The sequence below is a fragment of the Pseudophryne corroboree genome, chromosome 7 (assembly GCF_028390025.1).
Source record: "Pseudophryne corroboree isolate aPseCor3 chromosome 7, aPseCor3.hap2, whole genome shotgun sequence".
In the NCBI taxonomy this organism is placed as follows: domain Eukaryota; kingdom Metazoa; phylum Chordata; class Amphibia; order Anura; family Myobatrachidae; genus Pseudophryne; species Pseudophryne corroboree.
Window position 1 is genome coordinate 377,251,088 of NC_086450.1, and position 21,581 is coordinate 377,272,668.

Here is a 21,581-nt window from a genome sequence, read left to right on the forward strand (position 1 = left end):
AACGTATCTCCCAGGTGTGCCTGGACAGGCACAAAGGGTGGAGGATGAGAGTGATGGTGAAGGAGGATTTAATACAGGGGATGACACGCATGATTGTATGGAATATTTGACCCAAAATTTCACGGCAAGGCCTGACATCAGTGACAACCCACTGGAAGATGTAGATTTTACTTTCTACACTGACGGTAGTTGTCACAGACAGACGGACTCGGGAGACTTGTGTACTGGATACGCAGTCGTAGATGACCAAGGTACCATAGAAGCAGAACCGCTAGGCCCACCGCACTCAGCACAAGTTGCTGAACTGGTTGCCCTAACCAGAGCATGTGAATTGGCTAAGGGCAAATCAGCCAATATTTACACAGATTCTAGTTACGCCTTCGGAGTAGTCCATGATTTCGGGGCCCTATGGCGCCTCAGAAATTTCATGACGGCAGCTGGCACACCCGTAGCGCATGCAGCCCACATCAAAAGACTTCTAACAGCGATACAGGAACCCGACAGAGTGGCTGTTATCAAGTGTAAAGCTCACACATATAGCCAAAACCCGGTAACACTTGGTAACAGCCGAGCAGACAAAGCTGTTAAATCAGCAGCTAGTAACCCCATACAAACAGACAGTACACAACTGATGGTATTTAATACTGTAAACACACAGAAATTGTGTGAAATGCAAAATTTGTGTTCCCCACAGGAAAAGGCAGTCTGGAGGTCAAAAGGATATGGCCAGGAGTCCTCAGGACTCTGGACAGATGGACAGGGTAAGCCAGTGGCACCCAGAGCATACCTTCCAAGTCTAGCGGAAGCGGCACATGGGCTGACTCATCTAGGCAAAGAAGGAATGTGTAAGTTGGTAAGAGCTTATTGGTGCGCCCCAGGATTTTCTTCCCATGCGGGTAAAAGAGCGATGACATGTCTTACCTGCTTGAGGAAGAATATCGGAAAGGCAATACCGACAGAGCCATCTCATATCCCTCCGACAGATGGCCCTTTTCAGGTAATACAAATTGATTTCATACAATTGCCACCTTGTGGAAATTTAAAATATGTATTGGTCTGTATTGATGTGTTCTCAAATTGGGTTGAAGCATTTCCCGCGGCCACAAATACTGCTGTATTTACTGCAAAGAAAATTGTGCAGGAATTTGTGTGTAGGTATGGTATCCCTAGAATCATTGAAAGTGATAGGGGTACCCATTTTACAGGTGAAGTCTTTCAAACAATGTGTAAGTTGATGGGAATTAATAGTAAGCTGCACACTCCGTATCGCCCCCAGGCGAGTGCGAAGGTGGAAAGAGTAAACAGCACTATTAAAAATAAATTGAGCAAGGCAGGGCCGGCAAGAGAAATCTTGGGGCCCGGTACACCAATTTCTCCGGGGCCCCCCACCCTGCCTTGACTCCCCCCCCCTTATAAAGTACAAAGTCGCTGTAAAAAATATATATATATATATATATATATACACACACACACATATACTGTATATATATATATACATAAAATATACAGTATATATATATTATAATTTATACATATATATATATATACACACACACACACATATATATATATATATATATATATATATATATGGTCCTTGTATGGGCGGCATACAAGGACCATATACACAGATGCAGATCTGAGGGGAGGGCACCGGAGCAAGGTGAACGGAAGTCCGGAGTGCCAGGGACATTTTTTGCATATATATATACACACACACACACACACACACACACACACACACACACACACACACACACACACACACACACACACACACATAGAACTCACCATACACACATTTATATAGAATAATATGGCAGTACCTTGACATAGTATACAGTATGACAGGCTGTGAGGGTGCCATCCAGGCACGTAGGGAGCAGGGTTGGACAGAGGTAGTGCTGCGGGCAGCTGCTATAAGGAGCCCTGACTCACACAGTCAGTGTAGCCTGTGTTTGCTGCTCTGCTGCCCGGCTCTTCAGCGGCAGCAGATCGTCAGGCAGGGACGGGGCGGCAGAGAGGCATGCCGCAAGCATAATGAAGGCAACAAAGCGAAGACCAACCAGACCAAGCAAGTGATGGGGCCCCCCTGAAGCTCGGGGCCCGGGAGGGTTGTCCCCTTTGACCCCCCTGTCGCCGGGCCTGGAGCAAGGTAATGACTGAAACAGGACTGTTATGGCCCGAAGCTTTGCCAATTGTATTATACAGCATCAGAACCACTCCCAGGTCCCCTCTTAATCTGTCTCCTTTTGAAATTCTGTTTGGTCGACAAACCCATGTTATGATTAACCCCCAGGATGATTTGAAATGTAACAATGAAGTAACCGTAAAGTACTTGGTTAAGATGAGTAAGCAATTGAGGAATCAGAATGATAATCTAAAGTTGGTGATTCCTGATCTGCCAGACAGTAATTGTCATGACATTGAACCTGGGGATTATGTAATGATACGGAATTTTCTACGCTCAGGTTGCCTTATTGACAGATGGGAAGGACCATATCAAGTCTTATTGACCAGCACAACAGCATTGAAGGTTGCCGAGAGAGAGACTTGGGTCCATTCGTCTCATTGTAAAAAGGTCACTGACCCAGAGAGGTCCCGTGATAAAAAACAGACGGTAGAGGTTGTATCACTAGAGTGTCTGTTCAGGGAGGATTGAGACGACACCTGAGCGCTGAGAATAATAAGACCGGAAGCTTGTCGAGCCAGATTTCTTTTTCCCATTTGTTATTTTCTCAAGTTCCCATCTCCCTCCTATTCTCTTTCCCCTTTCTTATTTTTCTCCTTTTACTCCTCTAAGATGGACTTGCCCCAAGAGACTGTGATCCGGATTTTCCTGTTGACCGTGATGTGACCAGAGCAGTCTGTTTCGGTGAGAGTACCATGGAGGTCGAGAAAGGATCGGGAATGGGTTCTGATGACCAGGATGCAGGCGTAAATTTCCAAGAGCAACATAATCACCGAGTAAAGGCGAGTATCAGAAAACGATCTGGTAGCATTGACAATAGAAGGAATTGTGAAGGATTGTTAGCTGAAGAGAACTGCATCTGTAGGCATTGTGACAATCTAGTTGAGGATGGGTGCATCAAGAAATGTCAGTCCAGTTTCAATGTCCACATGGACCGGCATCCATTGAGTGACTATCACTCCTTAGTGGGTAAAGTGTTAAATCAGACAGACTGTTGGGTATGCTCTCAAGTACCTCAAGGTCATAGCAAATCAGGACTAGTACCATTCCCTTTAACTGTAGGAGAGGTACTTGAGCTAAGTGGTGGGAGGCCGGTGGACAAGAGGTTTAATATCTCTAGTCCTCCTAGTTTGAAGCTCCACCAATATCATGTGGATAGGTCCTTAGTGTGCTTTAACATTTCCAATCCCCGAAAGCCGGGAAATTGGGAAGTGTCATGGAGTAATCAAACCATGACCTTTTCATACAGACCCGACAGAATGCCCATAGACACAGAACTTATACGCCAGATAGCCGACCATGGAAAATATTTCCGGTATAGGTACACTCTAGGAAGTAGGACCATGCGAGTTGGAGAAGTATCACCAGGATACTGTGCACATATCGTACAACCTGATACGTGTACTAAACAGATGGGAGAATTAGGGTTAGGAGATTTCACATGGAAAATTTGTAACATGATAATGTCATACTCCGTCCCATATGTTCTCCCCGATGATGCATATTTCATATGCGGGAGGAAAGCGTATAAGTGGCTTGCCCCAAACTCAGAGGGATTGTGCTATATTGGAAAAGTACTGCCTGAAGTAATGACTGTAACCCATAACAAAATGAAAGATATTCACCGCAGTGCCCAAGCTCCTTATACTCACACTCATTACGAGCACGTCGTTAAACGGCACCTGATAGAGAGGACAGAGCATTCAGCCTCTGATCTGATCCATGAATCCACCGGGATTCAATTCCTACTTGCGTTAGATATCACTCGTACCGCCAGAGGAGTGATAAATTATAAATATATATCTGCGCTTGCAAATTTATTAGACAATATCACCGAAATGTATGACGACACATTCAGGTACACTGGGAAAGAGTTACAAGCCTACAAAACAGAACTGGTTCAGCATAGGATGATTCTTAATTACCTCACAGCTGTGACAGGCGGGTATTGTGTTACCCTAGCAACTCAATATGGAATAAAGTGCTGCACGTACTTTACAAACAGCACGGAGGACCCAGCCGAGGTCATAGACCAAAAGATGGATGACATTTTACAATTAAAGTGGGAGTTTCGAAGGAGGCACAATCTCACACTCGCTGCTGTGGGTAATGAGCTGACCAGTTGGGTGTCATGGTTGAACCCACGAAATTGGTTCTCGGGCTTAGGAGAATGGGCCCAAGGTATTATTATGGATGTAGGGAAATTTCTTTTGTGTATTCTAGGAGTCGTCATATTGGTTGGCCTGATATTTAGATGCGTTCGGGTTTTAGCGAAGCGTAAAAGTAATACCAGGGTGATGAGTCTGAGGAGCGAGGACACTGTACTAACAACAACTAATTTGATTTATGACCCAACGATAGAGACAATGTTGTGATGAAAATGTGATTCCACGGTCTGTTTCTTTCACCCGTTTCTCCTTTGTTTTCCTCCAAGGTACAAAGACATCCGCTTGGAAGAAGAATTTGACAACCTCTTTTATACAGACCATTGATGAACTATGCTACAAGCCCCCAATTTCCCTAGTGACTTTAACTTTTACGATAGCCCAATACTTTAGAGACTGTAACTTTATGGACAATGGAACAACTTTTGCTCGTTATTTATAGCAAAAGCACCGAGAGACATCAGACAACATGTACATCAAGACAAGACATCAGACAAGACCTCAATCGGCGAATGCATATTAAACTCACATAGTTTACGACTGCATTTATAATAATGGCTTCTTATCTTCATTTCTACAACCTTCAGGTAATGACACACATAGTCGATAGGGAATATAGATACAGATATCAGCACTCACATATCCCCCCATTCATGTATCATCAACTAAATGTGCTCCCCCATTTGTTGCAACCAAAAGCCGAAAAGAGCTCGGTAAAGTTTGACAGCCCATCCACAGACCCGTAATACGGGATAAGAAGGAATTCAAATGTATACTTCGCAATACCTCGAAGCTTGATCTAAAACACGTACGGCACGATGATACATGACCCCTCAAACATGGATTCATACACACATGCTTCTACTATCTCACTAGGTCATACCTTTTTCCCACCTGCTCCTCTCCTCCCTTTACCCAATCATAAAATTGTATTTACATTATGACATATATTTTTCTTTTTGAACTGTTTTAGGAAGTGGCAGTTATTGATGACTGCCAAAGGGTGGACTGTCAAAGCCGGAAAAATATCATGCTACACGTTGCCATATATTCACCTCATGCGCGTGCCTGCTGCACGTGCACATTCTCTCCCGTGCGTGCGGATACTCGCAGCTGCGTGATGGCGCCTCCTCGGCCATGCGCTCGAGCGCGTGGTATGTGCATTTACGGTAGAGTTTGTGTGCGTCTAGCGGGCGACTCAAACGTTAAATAATAAAACCAAATAGTATGTTTTATAGATAATGTTCCCCTTAATAATGACTGTAAGTTTGTTTAATGTAACTGGTCGCTGGACAGAGAAATTCCTTTTTGCATGATATGAAGGGTCAGACAGGGTTTGAGCAGTTGTGTTTGGTACCTAACTAAAGAACATTTTATTAGAAACAATCCGGTGCTGGTTAGGTAAAGATTAATCGCTCCTGCGTATAGTTATGGCTATCAGTAGTTTCTGGACATTTACTATATTTGCGGTTCATTATCCATGCGGCGGGAATCTTCAGATTCCCTCCCACCTGAGCAGTTTGATATAGTCACAGCCCACCTGTTCAAACTAACCTATGACCTTTTGTTATGATGCGAGGAGACATTCCTGTGTCCAATGAACAATGAGATTATAGGTCCCTTTGTAGTATACTGTACGCAGTGTATATAAGGACAGCCAGCCTGGCCAGCCCAGTCTTTCTCTCCACAAACGGTTATCATCTTGACTAACTCGGAGCTGGTGCCAGAAGCTGCGCAGCGATCGTTCCCAGTGTGTGTAAGTTATTCTCTGTAGCCAGCTTGTTCTCTGTTTGTATTGGCCATACTCTCTCTCTCTCTCTCTCTGTTATAGTATAGGATTGTGACGCTATTGTATATTTCTGTCTAGATATTCTGTTAGAATGATATGTTAGCTTGTAGTGTATGACTTGTAAACTGTTTCCCCTTTTCGATATAACTAAAAGCTTGTTAGTAAAGGTGTTGGAACCTTAGCAAGGTATCGTGTGTTTATTAAATTGCAGAGGGTAATAGGAGCGTCTCAAACGCTCAAGCAGCTTTAGCATTAACAAGGTTAAGCAGCGTTACATCGCTACAGTATTTCAGTACAAGGTTTACAGTATAAGAGTATCCTTTCTGTGTGTTACATTCAAGGTTTACTGATTGTCATCCCGTGAGCGTCTGCGCCGCTCGTGTTCTCCTCGTGGACTCGAGCGTCCACTACGCTGGTAGCGTAGCATTACGGTAGTCGGCCGCCTATAGCGTGCTCGACACCACGCATTAAGCTGTGAGCGAGCGTGTCGCATGTGCGTCTCGATCACGGCCGAGCGTATGCTACTCTAAGTGCGTACCCTTACGGTACCCCACACGCCAATTGCGTACTGAGTCTCTTACCCATTTATAGTGAATGTTATAAGATAAATAGTTAGCTTTATCAAGGGGTGCTGCATATTCAGCCTCCTTTTGTGCTCCCAGTGGCACCGTGGGACCTCAACGTGGTGTTGGGTTTCCTAAAGTCACATTGGTTTGAGCCACTCAAAACCGTGGATTTAAAATATCTCACGTGGAAAGTGGTCATGCTCTTGGCCTTGGCTTCGGCAAGGCGGGTGTCAGAATTGGCGGCTTTGTCATGTAAAAGCCCCTATTTGATTTTCCATATGGATAGGGCAGAATTGAGGACTCGTCCCCAGTTTCTTCCTAAGGTGGTATCAGCTTTTCACTTGAACCAACCTATCGTGGTGCCTGCGGCTACTAGGGACTTGGAGGACTCCAAGTTACTGGACGTATTCAGGGTCTTGAAAATTTATGTTTCCAGGATGGCTGGAGTCAGGAAGACTGACTCGCTATTTATCCTGTATGCACCAAACAAGATGGGTGCTCCTGCTTCAAAGCAGACTATTGCTCGCTGGATTTGTAGCACAATTCAGCTTGCGCATTCTGTGGCTGGCCTGCCACAGCCTAAATCTGTAAAAGCCCATTCCACGAGGAAAGTGGGCTCTTCTTGGGCGGCTGCCCGAGGGGTCTCGGCTTTACAACTTTGCCGAGCTGCTACTTGGTCAGGGGCAAACACGTTTGCTAAATTCTACAAATTTGATACCCTGGCTGAGGAGGACCTTGAGTTCTCTCATTCGGTGCTGCAGAGACATCCGCACTCTCCCGCCCGTTTGGGAGCTTTGGTATAATCCCCATGGTCCTTACGGAGTCCCCAGCATCCACTAGGACGTTAGAGAAAATAAGATTTTACTCACCGGTAAATCTATTTCTCGTAGTCCGTAGTGGATGCTGGGCGCCCGTCCCAAGTGCGGACTGTCTGCAATACTTGTATATAGTTATTGTTAACTAAAAGGGTTATTGTTGAGCCATCTGTTGAGAGGCTCTGTTATGTTCATACTGTTAACTGGGTATAATATCACGAGTTATACGGTGTGATTGGTGTGGCTGGTATGAGTCTTACCCGGGATTCAAAATCCTTTCCTTATTGTGTCAGCTCTTCCGGGCACAGTATCCTTACTGAAGTCTGGAGGAGGGTCATAGTGGGAGGAGCCAGTGTACACCAGGTAGTCCTAATTCTTTCTTAGCTGTGCCCAGTCTCCTGCGGAGCCGCTATTCCCCATGGTCCTTACGGAGTCCCCAGCATCCACTACGGACTACGAGAAATAGATTTACCGGTGAGTAAAATCTTATTTTAACCTGCATGCAGTTGCACCTAGGCTAAGGGTGAGAGGTATCATAGTCACACTATATATATGGCTGGCCATATGTATTAAAAATGCTCAGAGATATATGCTGCTGCAGGTCTGAAGCACAACAAACCCCATATGCAGCAAGCCCCAGAAAAAATAACTCCCCAGAGCTTCAGCCCATTTGGCAAGGCCATCTATAGATGGTTTTGCCTATAAAAGCCTAAGTGCATCTTTATGCAAAAAGCCAAAGACGGATCCAATCGATCTATTCAATTGTTCCCCCTGTTGGGCAGGCATGCTGCATGTGCGCGCACATTAGTACTCGGTTTAACCACACAAAGCGGCTAAACCCGTCTAAAGTCCTGGTTAAGGGCGACTCCCATTTCAGCTCGCACCTCAGGAGACTGTGGGCTGAAATGTATTGCACCTGGCTGCTTGCTCACTCGAACCGAGCAACAATTGAATTGCTCAGTTGGGCGCCATCTAGTGGCAGCTGAGGCAAACAACAGTTGAATTCCCCCATAGAATGAAAATAATGCAATATACAATGAGATCCAGAAAAGCTATAAAATACAGAGCGAATGTGTAGAAAAGAGGAATAACCCAGAATTCTCGGGCGCTTAGGTATGGGGTGCTCTGTCAAGCAGCAGCCGTAAAAAGACGAGAAGTCACTCCCCACAATAGATGAACAAAAAAAGCAAATGGAGGCTGCGCTAAGTTATTACATAGAGCAACAATGATATCTGATAATTCAGTATTTAATATTAAAATTAAGTATATTTAGTATAGGAATATAAACCATCAATGCTAGTTCCAAAAAATAACATTAAAAAGTACACATGATAGAATAAATAAAACCAGGGTTACCCATAGGCCAGGAATGTATACAGTATTTGGTTAAGGAAGTCCGTTCCAGATTTGTTCCCCCAATGGTCAATATGTCCAGCAATTACAGATTTAGGAGGTGTGTATATATCCAAAATTGTGGCTTTACCGCTAGAGGATATGTTGCTCCAAGGTGGTAATTGGTGAGCTCCTCATGCAGTGCGGTGGACAAAGTTCGACAGTTCAGCCAAATATCAGTCGCCCTCCGGTATGGATCTTGTGCTGGAATGCAGTAGGGGATGGTCCGGACTTTTAGATGAGAGTTCCTGGCGTGGGTCCCTGTAGGCTGACGCATTTCGCAGCACTGGGGTGGCAGCTTTTTCAAAGGTCATCCTTTTTCAGAACATCAAGCTCCTCCTAAACGGTAGTCGGTTATTCTGGCTGAGTGATTTCTGGATCCAATACCTCAAGCTGCCTGTCAGTCTCCAGCAATTAATAGTCTGCAGCCTCTCTGTTTAGAAGAGTGTGCTTTCACATCTTCTCAGTCTTATGAAAAGGATCCATTTAAGTCCTGGAAGTCTCTGAAATCACAACCAAGTGGGAACTCCAAAGCTGACTGCAGCGATTTATACAATGAGAGCTAATATCAAATATCCTGTTTACATGAATTAGAGAGACAACCACACGCAGACACAGAACTGGCAGCAGGCGTGGTTTAGGTGGAGTGGGTTGGGAGTACTGGGCACTGTGACTGACAGGGAAAGTTTCAGCAGCAGTGGTGTACTAAAAGGGAGGCCTGACTTCCTGGATACTCCCGGCCCCACCCGACTACTTTCACAGCAAGCCCCCCGGTACTGACCTACAGTATTTGCCTCCTCCGCCGCAGTTCAGACCCATGTGACCAGCTGCTGCCCCACTGACCCCTGAGCTGGCTACTGACACCACTTAGTCCCAAATAGAGGCCTGAGGACTTTGCAGCTGACTGGGCCACAAGTTAGAGAGGTTCTCACTCGCCCCGAGAAGCAGCGGAAAGCGTATACCCAGATTATCTCAGATTTTACACTCCAACACCTGACTCAATCTCCTCTGAGGATATGGAAGGAGGTAGCCACTTGGGGGACATTAGAGGTGGGGAGTGCGCACAGGCTACCGGGTGATGTAACTCAAAGCAGCGGCTACAGCAAGCCAAGAGCTACAGTGGCACCTGGCTGTATGTAACTGTTACCCAGCTGAGTTGTACCTTGCGTGTGCAGTGGCGCCTAATGGAGGTTGGGGAGGGGTGGTACAGATTACTCAGGCCCGGGCATGCCAGGGTGCCCGGGCCAGAGCACACCAGTAGCCATTTTTCTTTCTTTATTATAAAGAATCAACTGTGAAAAAGAAAATATTCTCTGATAGTGCAACACTGTTTTATTCCTTTAAAATATACATAAAAACAAATTTGGGGGATATGAAATGATATCCACACCATCTCTCCATGGGATTTGGACAGCTGGTTCCAGGGACGCCTGTGTTTGCCATCTGACCTATGCTGTTTTTGTCTGCTCTTGTGGTAGACCATTTCCATTGGTGAGAGACCATTTCATATCCCCCAAATTTGTTTTTATGTATATTTTAAAGGAATAAAACAGTGTTGCACTATCAGAGAATTTTTTCTTTTTTTGGTATGGACACAATCTGTAAGGAGATCCTGATGGAAGAGAGTCCAAACTGGTGATATCCAGCTCCATGAAAAGTGTGTCTGTCTACCTGTAAAACGGTAGACCATTTCGTGGGGTACGAGTAATTACCTATTTTATTCCATTGAATACATGTGTAAAATAGAGTACACTATGGTTGTTCTTTTCTTTTTTTCTTTTATTGTATGAGCGCCTGTGGACTCAATTGGGAATTCTTTGTGACGGTATCTACATAGAGTGGTTGGTGACACTCTCATCTTTCTCCAGTTTGAGATCAGACGGCTGCTCTTGTGGCGCACGGCTTTTTATTCAAAGCATTCTTTTCACGATCTCCTGATAAAAGCGAGATCAAGGGAGAAATTGCTGAGCAGTGTGGCGCTCTCCATGAGAGTGCTCCAGCAACACGGTTGGATTCTAAATCTACCGAAGTCACAGTTGATTCCGACAACTCGACTACCGTTCCTAGGTATGATACTGGATACGGAACAAATGAAGGTCTTCCTCCCAATAGAGAAAGCCCAGAACATCCAGAACATGGTCAGAGACCTGCTAAAACCGAAAAGGGTGTCAGTTCACCAATGCACTCGAGTTCTGGGAAAAATGGTGGCGGCTTACGAGGTTATTCCCTTTGGAAGGTTCCATGCAAGGATTTGTCAATGGGACCTTCTGGACAAGTGGTCCGGGTCCCATCTGCACTTACATCGGAAAATAACTCTGTCCCCAGGGGCCAGAGTGTCCCTCCTGTGGTGGTTGCAAAGTGCTCACCTCCTGGAGGGTCGCAGGTTCGGAATTCAGGATTGGATCCTGGTTACCACGGACGCGAGCCTCCGAGGATGGGGAGCGCTCACACAGGGAAAACATTTTCAGGGTCTTTGGTCAGACCAGGAGTCCTGTCTACACATCAATGTGTTGGAACTCAGGGCCATTTACAACGGCCTTCGACAAGCGGAGAGTCTTCTTCGAAACCTACCGGTTCTAATTCAATCAGACAATGTCACAGCAGTGGCTCATGTGAACCGCCAAGGCGGGACAAGAAGCAGAGTCGCGATGGCGGAAGCCACAAGGATCCTTCGCTGGGCGGAAAATCATGTAAGCACTCTGTCGGCTGTCTTCATTCCGGGAGTGGACAACTGGGAAGCAGACTTCCTCAGCAGACACGATCTCCATCCAGGAGAGTGGGGACTTCATCAAGAAGTCTTTGCAGACGTAACGCGTCTTTGGGGAACTCCTCAAATAGACATGATGGCGTCACGCCTCAACAAAAAGCTTCGGAGGTATTGTGCCAGGTCTCGGGACCCTCAGGCAGTAGCAGTAGACGCTCTGGTAACACCGTGGGTGTTCAAATCGGTCTACGTGTTTCCTCCTCTTCCTCTCATCACAAAAGTGTTGAGGATCATAAGACGAAGAAGAGTACAGACGATACTCGTTGTCCCAGACTGGCCTCGAAGGGTCTGGTACTCGGGTGACGGTAAAACATTATCACCATATCTGGCGAAAGTATGTGTCTTGGTGTGAGTCCAAGAATGCGCCTACGGAAGATTTTCATCTGGGTTGTTTTCTCCACTTCCTACAGACAGGAGTGGATATGGGCCTGAAATTAGGCTCTGTTAAGGTACAGATTTCGTCCCTCTCGATTTTCTTTCAGAAGGAGTTGGCTTCTCTTCCAGAAGTCCAGACGTTTGTAAAGGGAGTGCTGCATATCCAGCCCCCTTTTGTGCCTCCAGTGGCACCATGGGACTTGAACGTGGTGTTGCAGTTCTTAAAATGACACTGGTTTGAACCGCTTACCAAGGTTGAGTTGAAATTTCTTACCTGGAAGGTGGTCATGCTGTTGGCTTTGGCATCAGCAAGGCGAGTGTCTGAATTGGCGGCTTTGTCACACAAAAGCCCCTACTTGTTTTTTCATGTGGATCGAGCTGAATTGAGGACACGTCCGCAATTTTTGCCTAAAGTGGTTTCTTCATTCCATATGAATCAACCTATTGTGGTGCCTGTGGCTACAAGTGACCTGGAGGATTCCAGATACCTGGATGTAGTCAGGGCCTTAAAGATTTAGGTAGCCAGAACGGCTAAAATTAGGAAAACAGAGGCTCTGTTTGTCCTGTATACTGCTAATAAGATTGGCGCACCTGCTTCGAAGCAGACTATTGCTCGCTGGATCTGTAATACGATTCAGAAGGCTCATTCTACGGCTGGATTGCCGGTACCAAATTCGGTTAAAGCCCATTCCACTAGGAAGGTGGACTCTTCTTGGGCGGCTGCCAGAGGCGTCTCGGCATTACAGCTTTGCCGAGCGGCGACTTGGTCGGGGTCAAACACTTTTGCTAAATTCTACAAGTTTGATACCCTGGCTGATGAGGACCTAGCGTTTGCTCAGTCGGTGCTGCAGAGTCATACGCACTCTCCCGCCCGATTGGATGCTTTGGTATAAACCCCATGGTCCTTACGGAGTCCCCAGCATCCTCTAGGACGTAAGAGAAATTAAGAATTTAAACCTACCGGTAAATCTATTTCTCCTAGTCCGTAGAGAATGCTGGGCGCCCGTCCCAGTGCGGAAACTCTGCAAGACTTGTATATAGTTGTTGCTTACATAAGGGTTATGTTACAGTTGGAATAGGTCTTGGACCATTACTGTCGTTTGTTCATACTGTTAACTGGTTATGTATGTTCCAGGTTACATGGTATGATTGGTGTGGGCTGGTATGAATCTTGCCCTTGGATTGCTAAATCCTGCCTTGTATTGGTCATCTCCTCTGGGCACAGTTCTCTAACTGAGGTCTGGAGGAGAGGCATAGAGGGAGGAGCCAGTGCACACCCATAGTCAAAGTTCTTTTTAGGTGCCCTATCTCCTGCAGAGCCCGTCTATACCCCATGGTCCTTATGGGGTCCCCAGCATCCTCCACGGACTAGGAGAAATAGATTTACCGCTAGGTTTAAAATCTTATTCTATATATATATATATAAAGCAGGCCAAGGTCAGAACTCTAGATAACTTGTCAAGTAAGGTACATTACCATCATGGTTATACCCACATTTCAGAACTATTTTATCCAGCTCTTTCATCGGGAAATAAAAATATAAAATATGCAACTTACCTCAAATTGATTCAAACACCCGAAACTGAATGCCCCACATCTGGTCTGGATGCAGGTGTGTGAAACAAAATTAACTGCAAAGTGAACAACCCTTCACCACATTGATACAATGGTCAAACTATGGAATCCTAAAAAGACCATAGAAGTATAAATCACAAGATGCAAACGGTTGCATAAAATTGTAGCAATTCATATTCACTAAATATCACGCTGCTAGTCTTAAATATACTAAACTAGCTGTTCTAACCGTTCATCACACAGGAGTTTCTGATTTTTACGGTTGTACATATAAATGAGTATTAAAAATCTGGTAAATCTATAGAGAGGTACATTTGAGACGTCTTAATGTAAGTAAATATTAATCCATGGTTCTTGGCGTTACCCGAGGAGCACCCGTAGCAGATACGGTAAGAAGTGACAAGATAATTTTTGCCGTTTATTAAGTTCTGCACACCAAATTTTGATCCGATTGTCCGTTTAGGCATTATCGTTCATGCAATGCAAGCCATGCATCTGTAATTACATCATTATGTCAATTAACTTTTCATCCCCTTAGGGGAGGTTTATTAAAATTCTCATTATGTTGTTTTCCTATTTCCCACCTGAAGAATACCTATGTTAAATTTCAGCTTCCTAACATATTGGGAAGTAAGAGAATTAGTGATGAGTCAGTCAGTCAGTCAGTCAGTCAGTCAGTCAGTCAGTCAGTCAGTGAGGGCTTTCACAATTATATATAGAGATTGCAATAATGGCCCTCATTCCGAGTTGTTCGCTCGGTATTTTTCATCGCATCGCAGTGAAAATCCGCTTAGTACGCATGCGCAATGTTCGCACTGCGACTGCGCCAAGTAACTTTACTATGAAGAAAGTAATTTTACTCACGGCTTTTTCTTCGCTCCGGCGATCGTAATGTGATTGACAGGAAATGGGTGTTACTGGGCGGAAACACGGCGTTTCAGGGGCGTGTGGCTGAAAACGCTACCGTTTCCGGAAAAAACGCAGGAGTGGCCGGGGAAACGGTGGGAGTGCCTGGTCGAACGCTGGGTGTGTTTGTGACGTCAACCAGGAACGACAAGCACTGAACTGATCGCACAGGCAGAGTAAGTCTGAAGCTACTCTGAAACTGCTAAGTAGTTAGTAATCGCAATATTGCGAATACATCGGTCGCAATTTTAAGAAGCTAAGATTCACTCCCAGTAGGCGGCGGCTTAGCGTGTGTAACTCTGCTAAATTCGCCTTGCGACCGATCAACTCGGAATGAGGGCCAATATACAGTCCAATGCAAAAGTTTTAGGCAGGTGTGGAAAAATGCTTCAAAGTAAGAATGCTTTCAAAGCTAGAAGTGTTAATAGTTAATTTATCAACTAACACACTGCAAAGTGAATGAACAGAAGATAAATCTACATCAAATCAACCACCCTTTGCTTTCAAAACAGCATCAATTCTTCTAGGTAATGGAATGTTGAATGAAAAGTTTTTAAAACCCAAAATACTGCACTAACCCATTTATCCTACAGGTTCTTACTCATGGTCCAAACACTGAAATCTTACACTTGCCTAGCCCCAGCAGCCAATCACCAGCACATTCTCCTGCATTTTAGCTCATACGTACCTACTTTTTATGTTTTCTCTCCGGGAAAAGCGCGGAGAGGAGATGAAGCAGGTTACTTCAGGGGGCGGGAGTGGACTGTGATGTCAATAAGACCTGCCTCCAAGAAGGAGAAATTCACGCAATTCACGGGTACCCAGGAAGGGGTTAGGGCTAAGTGGTGCGATTTGTGTCTTTAGCCCCTCCCCTTCACACAGCTATCGAGATTCTATCCCCATCCTGCCCACTTTACGAGGAAGCGGCCGGGATGCGGGATTGTCACCTATTGTTCCGGGGCTACGGAGGACTACTCTAAACAATGTGAGGCTCCCTCAGCATCCGGGAGGGTAGGTAGGTATGTTTTAGGTACACAGGAAAATGTAGACGTCACCTCTGCACTCATCAAATATCTATAACTGGATATGCACAATATAACCAAGTAAAATGGAAGGTAAAAAAAAGTCTGTGATCCAAAGTCTTTCCAACAGTTCAGGTGTACTTTCTCCTTCTCTAAATGATTTTCTCAATAACACTTGATGGGAAGTGATGGAAGGCGTACCGTACTCACGTGACAACGTAATGTAATCCTCACATAAAGGTAACTTTGGTTTCTATAGTCCACGATCCTCTGTTTCTTCCCTTCTCTGGACGAAATGGTGATGGACTCTTCTCCTCAGGGATGAAAACAAAAGGAGCGGGGAGAAAGGAGGACGACCAATAATGTAGTAGGTATATGACACGAAGATGGAAATCTACGGTCAGACTCTTACTCTCCTAAGTCTCTTAGGTAGACGATGTGCGTACCATACTCATATCCATATAGAGGGGTGGACACATATAAAGTTATCTTTTTGTTGGTGTGAGGGCCAGGATTACTTGGAAGTGTACTGGGGTTACATGATTTGAGACCCTCTATGGATCGGAGGAACGGAGATTTAGAATAAGGCAAAGAAGATTTAAGATTTGTCTACAGAAACCTTTATGGACACAGCTCTACGCTTTCCAGTGTGAGTGGGGTACGCCCATTATATGCTATTCCTGTCTCTCTTCATGTATTGGTGACCCTTGTGGGAAGCACGTGATTGTGAATATTGCACTCTAGTCGGACAAAAAGATACCTTTATATGTGTCCACCCCTTTATATGGATGTGAGTATGGTACGCACATCGTCTACCTAAGAGACTTAGGAGAGTAAGAGTCTGACCGTAGATTTCCATCTTCGTATCATATACCTACTACACTATTGGTCGTCCACTTGTCTCCACCCTCCTTTTGTTTTCATCCCTGAGAGAAGAGTCCATCACCATTTCGTCCAGAGAAGGGAAGAAACATCAAGGATCGCGGACTATAGAATCCAAAGTTACCTTTATGTAAGGATTACATCACGTTGTCACGTGAGTACGGTATGCCTTCCATCACTTCCCATCAAGTTTTATTGAGAAAATCATTTAGAGAAGGAAAGAGTACACCTGAACTGTTGGAAAGACTTTGGATCACAGACTTTTTTTTTACCTTCCATTTTACTTGGTTATATTGTGCATATCCAGTTATAGATATTTGATAAGCGCAGAGGTGATGTCTACATTTTCCTGTGTATTGTGCTAGGGTTGTTGAGTGACATCTGGTAGACATTCCTACTGCAACTGTCAGAGGCGCAGCAGTTCTCTGTTCTTCCCTTTTTAGGTATGTTTTAGGTGTCTTGATCATCAGCTTCGCCTTCATGTTGGCTGCTCCTTGTTGAGTGCTGGGGATCTTCCTGGATAGGTCACTTGACACTGCATCAAGCCACAGCCCCCTTAGTGAGGCAGATCTTATGTGCTTTTATTATTGCAGTATTATTGGCCAGTGGGCCTAATTCAGATCTGATCGTAGGTGTGCTAAATTTAGCACATCTACGATCATTTACTCTGACATGCGGGGGGACGCCCAGCACAGGGCTAGTCCACCCCACATGTCAGGCCTTACCCCCCCCCCCCCCCCTTACACACACACACAGGTACAAAAGCATTGCATGGAGGCGATGCTTTTATACTTGATGAGTAGCTCCCTGTCAGCACAGCTCCTGCGTGTTGGCAGGCCGCTACTTGCCACGTCCCGGGTCGCAGCGGCTACGTGTGATGTCATGCAGCCACCGTGGCCCGCACCTCCAATGGTCCGGACCGCGCCCCGCCAACGGCATTCTAACACCGCTGGCACGCCCCCTCGTGCCCCGCGACCACCTCTGCCTGTCAATCAGACAGAGGCGATCGCAGCCCTGAGCATCTCACTGGGCTACCAGGGTGCACGAGCGCACTCCACAAAGTAATTCAGACTGTGATCGCTGCCGCTGCAGTCTGATTTACCCCCATAGTCTGTCCCCATCCTCAGGCAATGACTATCACAGTGTGGAGGCTGATCTCATAGCTGCCTCAATGCTGGTGTCTCCCTGATAGTCCCTGTATTTCCAGCAGAGGGCTGCAAATATTTAGTGAGTTTTGACTTTAACAATTATTATACTAATATACAGATTATATTTATTAGTTAGAAATAGCTTCTTTGTATTATTCTAATCATTTGTATAGTCAATACTCTGGAGAACACTGGAGTATGTCAGGTGAGGCTCTGCCTGCACGTTGCTGCTTTCACCTGCTGGGGTCTTGTACATAATTATTAATCCAACCCCTCCTTTGACAGTGATAAAAGTGCAAACATACAGTATGTTGTATTGTGTTAACAAATAAATGCTTACTGCTTTGTAGAAAGGGTGCAGGAGGAAATCAGGACACATATGAAGCCAGGACAGATGCCTACAGCCGATGATAGAAGGAATATGCCTTATACTGATGCAGTGGTACATGAAGTACAGAGGTTCGCCAATATCGTTCCCCTGAACGTGTCTCACACGACTGTAAATGATGTGAATTTCCGTGGTTACAGTATTCCAAAGGTAATCCTGAGTCAGACGCTGCAGCGCCCTTGTCTGCTGTCTCTTTTACCATTACTGCTTCTGTGACTTTATGCATGTGCTGTGGAAAGAAAATGTTCAACATCCAACTCCAACATTGCGTCTGAATTAGAATCATGCCCTAAATGTGATACTTCAGTCATGATTGCTGAGACCTTTGCAGAAAGCATGGGGTCCCGGGTGTTCAAGGGATTACACCAGGAAAAAGGGAAGAGATGAAATCACTTGTTGGAAGACAGAGCTTCTACCAGCCAGATAATAGTCGCTGGTTAAACTTTAGGGATGTAGTTAAATAGTCAACACTTCCGCTGTCGACAGTCAAAATGTCAACTGTGCAAAGTCAGCAGGAGATTATAGACACGGCAGTAATGTTATTTAAAGCTTTTTAACTGTGTCAGCATTATAACTTTAAACATGACGCTTTACTACTGTATCAAGTTAGAATGTCAATATGGTTAACATGCTTTACGTACACGTTGGCATTCTCCCATTGACATGATACTGTTGACATCAGTGATGAAAAATCATACACAGCCCAATCCTTATCTTTATCTAATCCTTATCCTCTCTTACATTGAACGCTGCTGTTGAATGAGGAATCAGTGCAAGATAGGAAACCAATCCCTATCAGCCAGTAATACAGGTGGCTTATAGAAGATCCATCTCCCAACAATGTATGCAGAGGACTGTAAGCGTAGACTTTAGATTGCTAACAGGTATACTTTGTATACTAGTGCTCTAGAAATCAAGATCCCGCTTTATCCCAAAGGACTCACCAGACATACACCCAGCATTTTGTAGCGCTGCCAGAGAGTGTGGGTGATTCTTTACTATCTCCTGCCAGCAGCCCAGCACCGTCCCGTCACATCGCAGGTTCGAGGGCAGCACAGGGTGGCAGGGAGCGCTGCTTCACTACTGAGAGCACGGAGTGGAATCTTGTGAAATGTGCAGAAGGTTCCAGACTAAATGTTCACTGGGGCACTATAGAGGTTATTGAGCTTGTTTTCAGTGAGTATGAACATTGTGGTAACCATAGAGATCATAGAGACATTCTAGCTGGGTCCACAATACACAATGACCCAACTAATTGCACCATAGATAAGACACTGGCCATCAGCCTGATTTACCACATTAGTAAGGCTCACAATGCTCACGTTTTGGGCCACATAAGAAGAGCCATAGAAAAGTGTCAGCAATGTTGCAAATAATGGCCCTCATTCCGAGTTGTTCGCTCGGTATTTTTCATCGCATCGCAGTGAAAATCCGCTTAGTACGCATGCGCAATGTTCGCACTGCGACTGCGCCAAGTAACTTTACTATGAAGAAAGTAATTTTACTCACGGCTTTTTCTTCGCTCCGGCGATCGTAATGTGATTGACAGGAAATGGGTGTTACTGGGCGGAAACACGGCGTTTCAGGGGCGTGTGGCTAAAAACGCTACCGTTTCCGGAAAAAACGCAGGAGTGGCCGGGGAAACGGTGGGAGTGCCTGGGCGAACGCTGGGTGTGTTTGTGACGTCAACCAGGAACGACAAGCACTGAACTGATCGCACAGGCAGAGTAAGTCTGAAGCTACTCAGAAACTGCTAAGTAGTTAGTAATCGCAATATTGCGAATACATCGGTCGCAATTTTAAGAAGCTAAGATTCACTCCCAGTAGGCGGCGGCTTAGCGTGTGTAACTCTGCTAAATTCGCCTTGCGACCGATCAACTCGGAATGAGGGCCCATGTGTGTGCAGGTGTTGATATTGCAGAGTTATAGAGGCACACACCAGACTACTGTATGGACAGCCCAGTTACTTGACCAGTGTTGTGTTGGTTTATTGATAGCAGGTACAGCCATACACACTGGTGATGGAGTGGAGCTAGAATGGAGTGGGATTTTATACAGCTCATCAGTTGGTTAATGTATGCGGCAATGGGTAGCTGTGCAAGGATGCTGGAACAGCTTTGTAGCAGGTATTAACCTTGTCTCTCATAGAACATGGGCACGAGACCTCTGTCTCCCACCATGTCACTCTACACAGTAAAGACAAGATGTTCCCTGCACATGCTCAGTAGAGATCTCTGCACCCATCTTGGGATAGGGCATGAAACCTCCCTGGGGGGCAGGAAGACTGGAGTCTCAGTCTGCACAGTAGTGAACTTCTTTTTTAACAAGTTATACAAGCTATTAGTTTTAATAATATATTTACACAATGTACTGGTTTTTCATCGTAGGGAACAGAGGTCATTCCTCTCCTCACATCCGTTCTGTATGACAAGTCTCAGTGGAAAACTCCATATGAATTTAACCCAAACCACTTTCTGGATTCAAGTGGGAAGTTTGTACGACCCGAGGCATTTTTACCTTTCTCTGCAGGTTGGTGCTTTGAACTGTTAAAATGCTAAAGGTAATATCTATCTATCTATCTATCTATCTATCTATCTATCTATCTATCTATCTATCTATCTATCTATCTATCTATCTATCTATCTATCCATCTATCTATCCATCTATCCTCCGTGACCACTTTATTAGGGGCCTAATTCAGACCTGATCACAATTTTTTTTCTCTAATGGGAAAAACCATGTTGCACTGCTGGTGGTATAGATATAACATGTGCAGAGAGAGTTAAGGGCCTTTACACACTGGGCGATGTTGGCGATATTATCGATGGTCGATTTTTCACCAACGATTTAAAGCCTACACACTGGACGATATCGAAGGCCAATTTGCATGATATGAGAGTACAGGCATCTATATCGTCCAAGTTGATTGGCATGTTTAAACGATGATCGTTCAACATTGAACGATGGCGGGCATGCGCATCGTTGTAGCATCCACACTTCCAGTATATTTCGAATATATTGACCATTGCATAGGACCCTTTAGATTTATGTGGATTATTTTGTTTCCGTGCAGGGTAAATATAGTCTGCTTTATGTTTACACTGCAATTTAGATTTCAGTTTGAACACACTACACACAAATCTAACTCACTCTGCACATGTTATATCTGCTATCTTTCTGAGCATAAAGAAAGAAACAAAGGGAGAGATAGGGGTGGGTCAGGGAGAGATAGAGAGAGAGGGTGTCGGAGCAAGAGATAGAGGGTTTCATGTAAAAAGAGGGAATGAGAGAGGGGAGAGCAAGCGAGAAAGAGAGATGGTGTCAGGGAGAAAGAGAGAGAAAGGGATGAGAGAGCATCAAGGATAGAACAAAAGAAAGAGAGTATCATAGGGAGGGAGAGAGAAAGACAGAGAGGGGAGCAAGAGAGAGTATCTGGAAAAGAAAGATGAACGTAGATAAAGAGAGAGAGAGTGTCAGGGTGAGAGGGAAAGACAGTGTCAGGGATAGAGAGTGAGAGGAGCTAGAGGAGAGAGTGTTAGGGAGAGAGATAGGAAGGAGCAAGAGGAGAGTGTTAGGGAGAGAAGGACAGGGAGAGAGGGTGTG

The 21,581-nt window shown here is 45.1% G+C and overlaps 1 protein-coding gene across 1 annotated transcript in view; it reads left to right on the plus strand.

The window, feature by feature from the left end:
• LOC134945332 (cytochrome P450 2K1-like) overlaps nucleotides 1-21,581 on the plus strand; it is a 182,350-nt gene that overhangs the window by 157,558 nt on the left and 3,211 nt on the right. Inside the window, exons 7-8 of the mRNA XM_063934536.1 lie at nucleotides 17,941-18,128; nucleotides 20,366-20,507. Of these exons, the coding sequence (XP_063790606.1) occupies nucleotides 17,941-18,128; nucleotides 20,366-20,507 (330 nt within the window). The remainder of the gene's footprint in view (nucleotides 1-17,940; nucleotides 18,129-20,365; nucleotides 20,508-21,581) is intronic.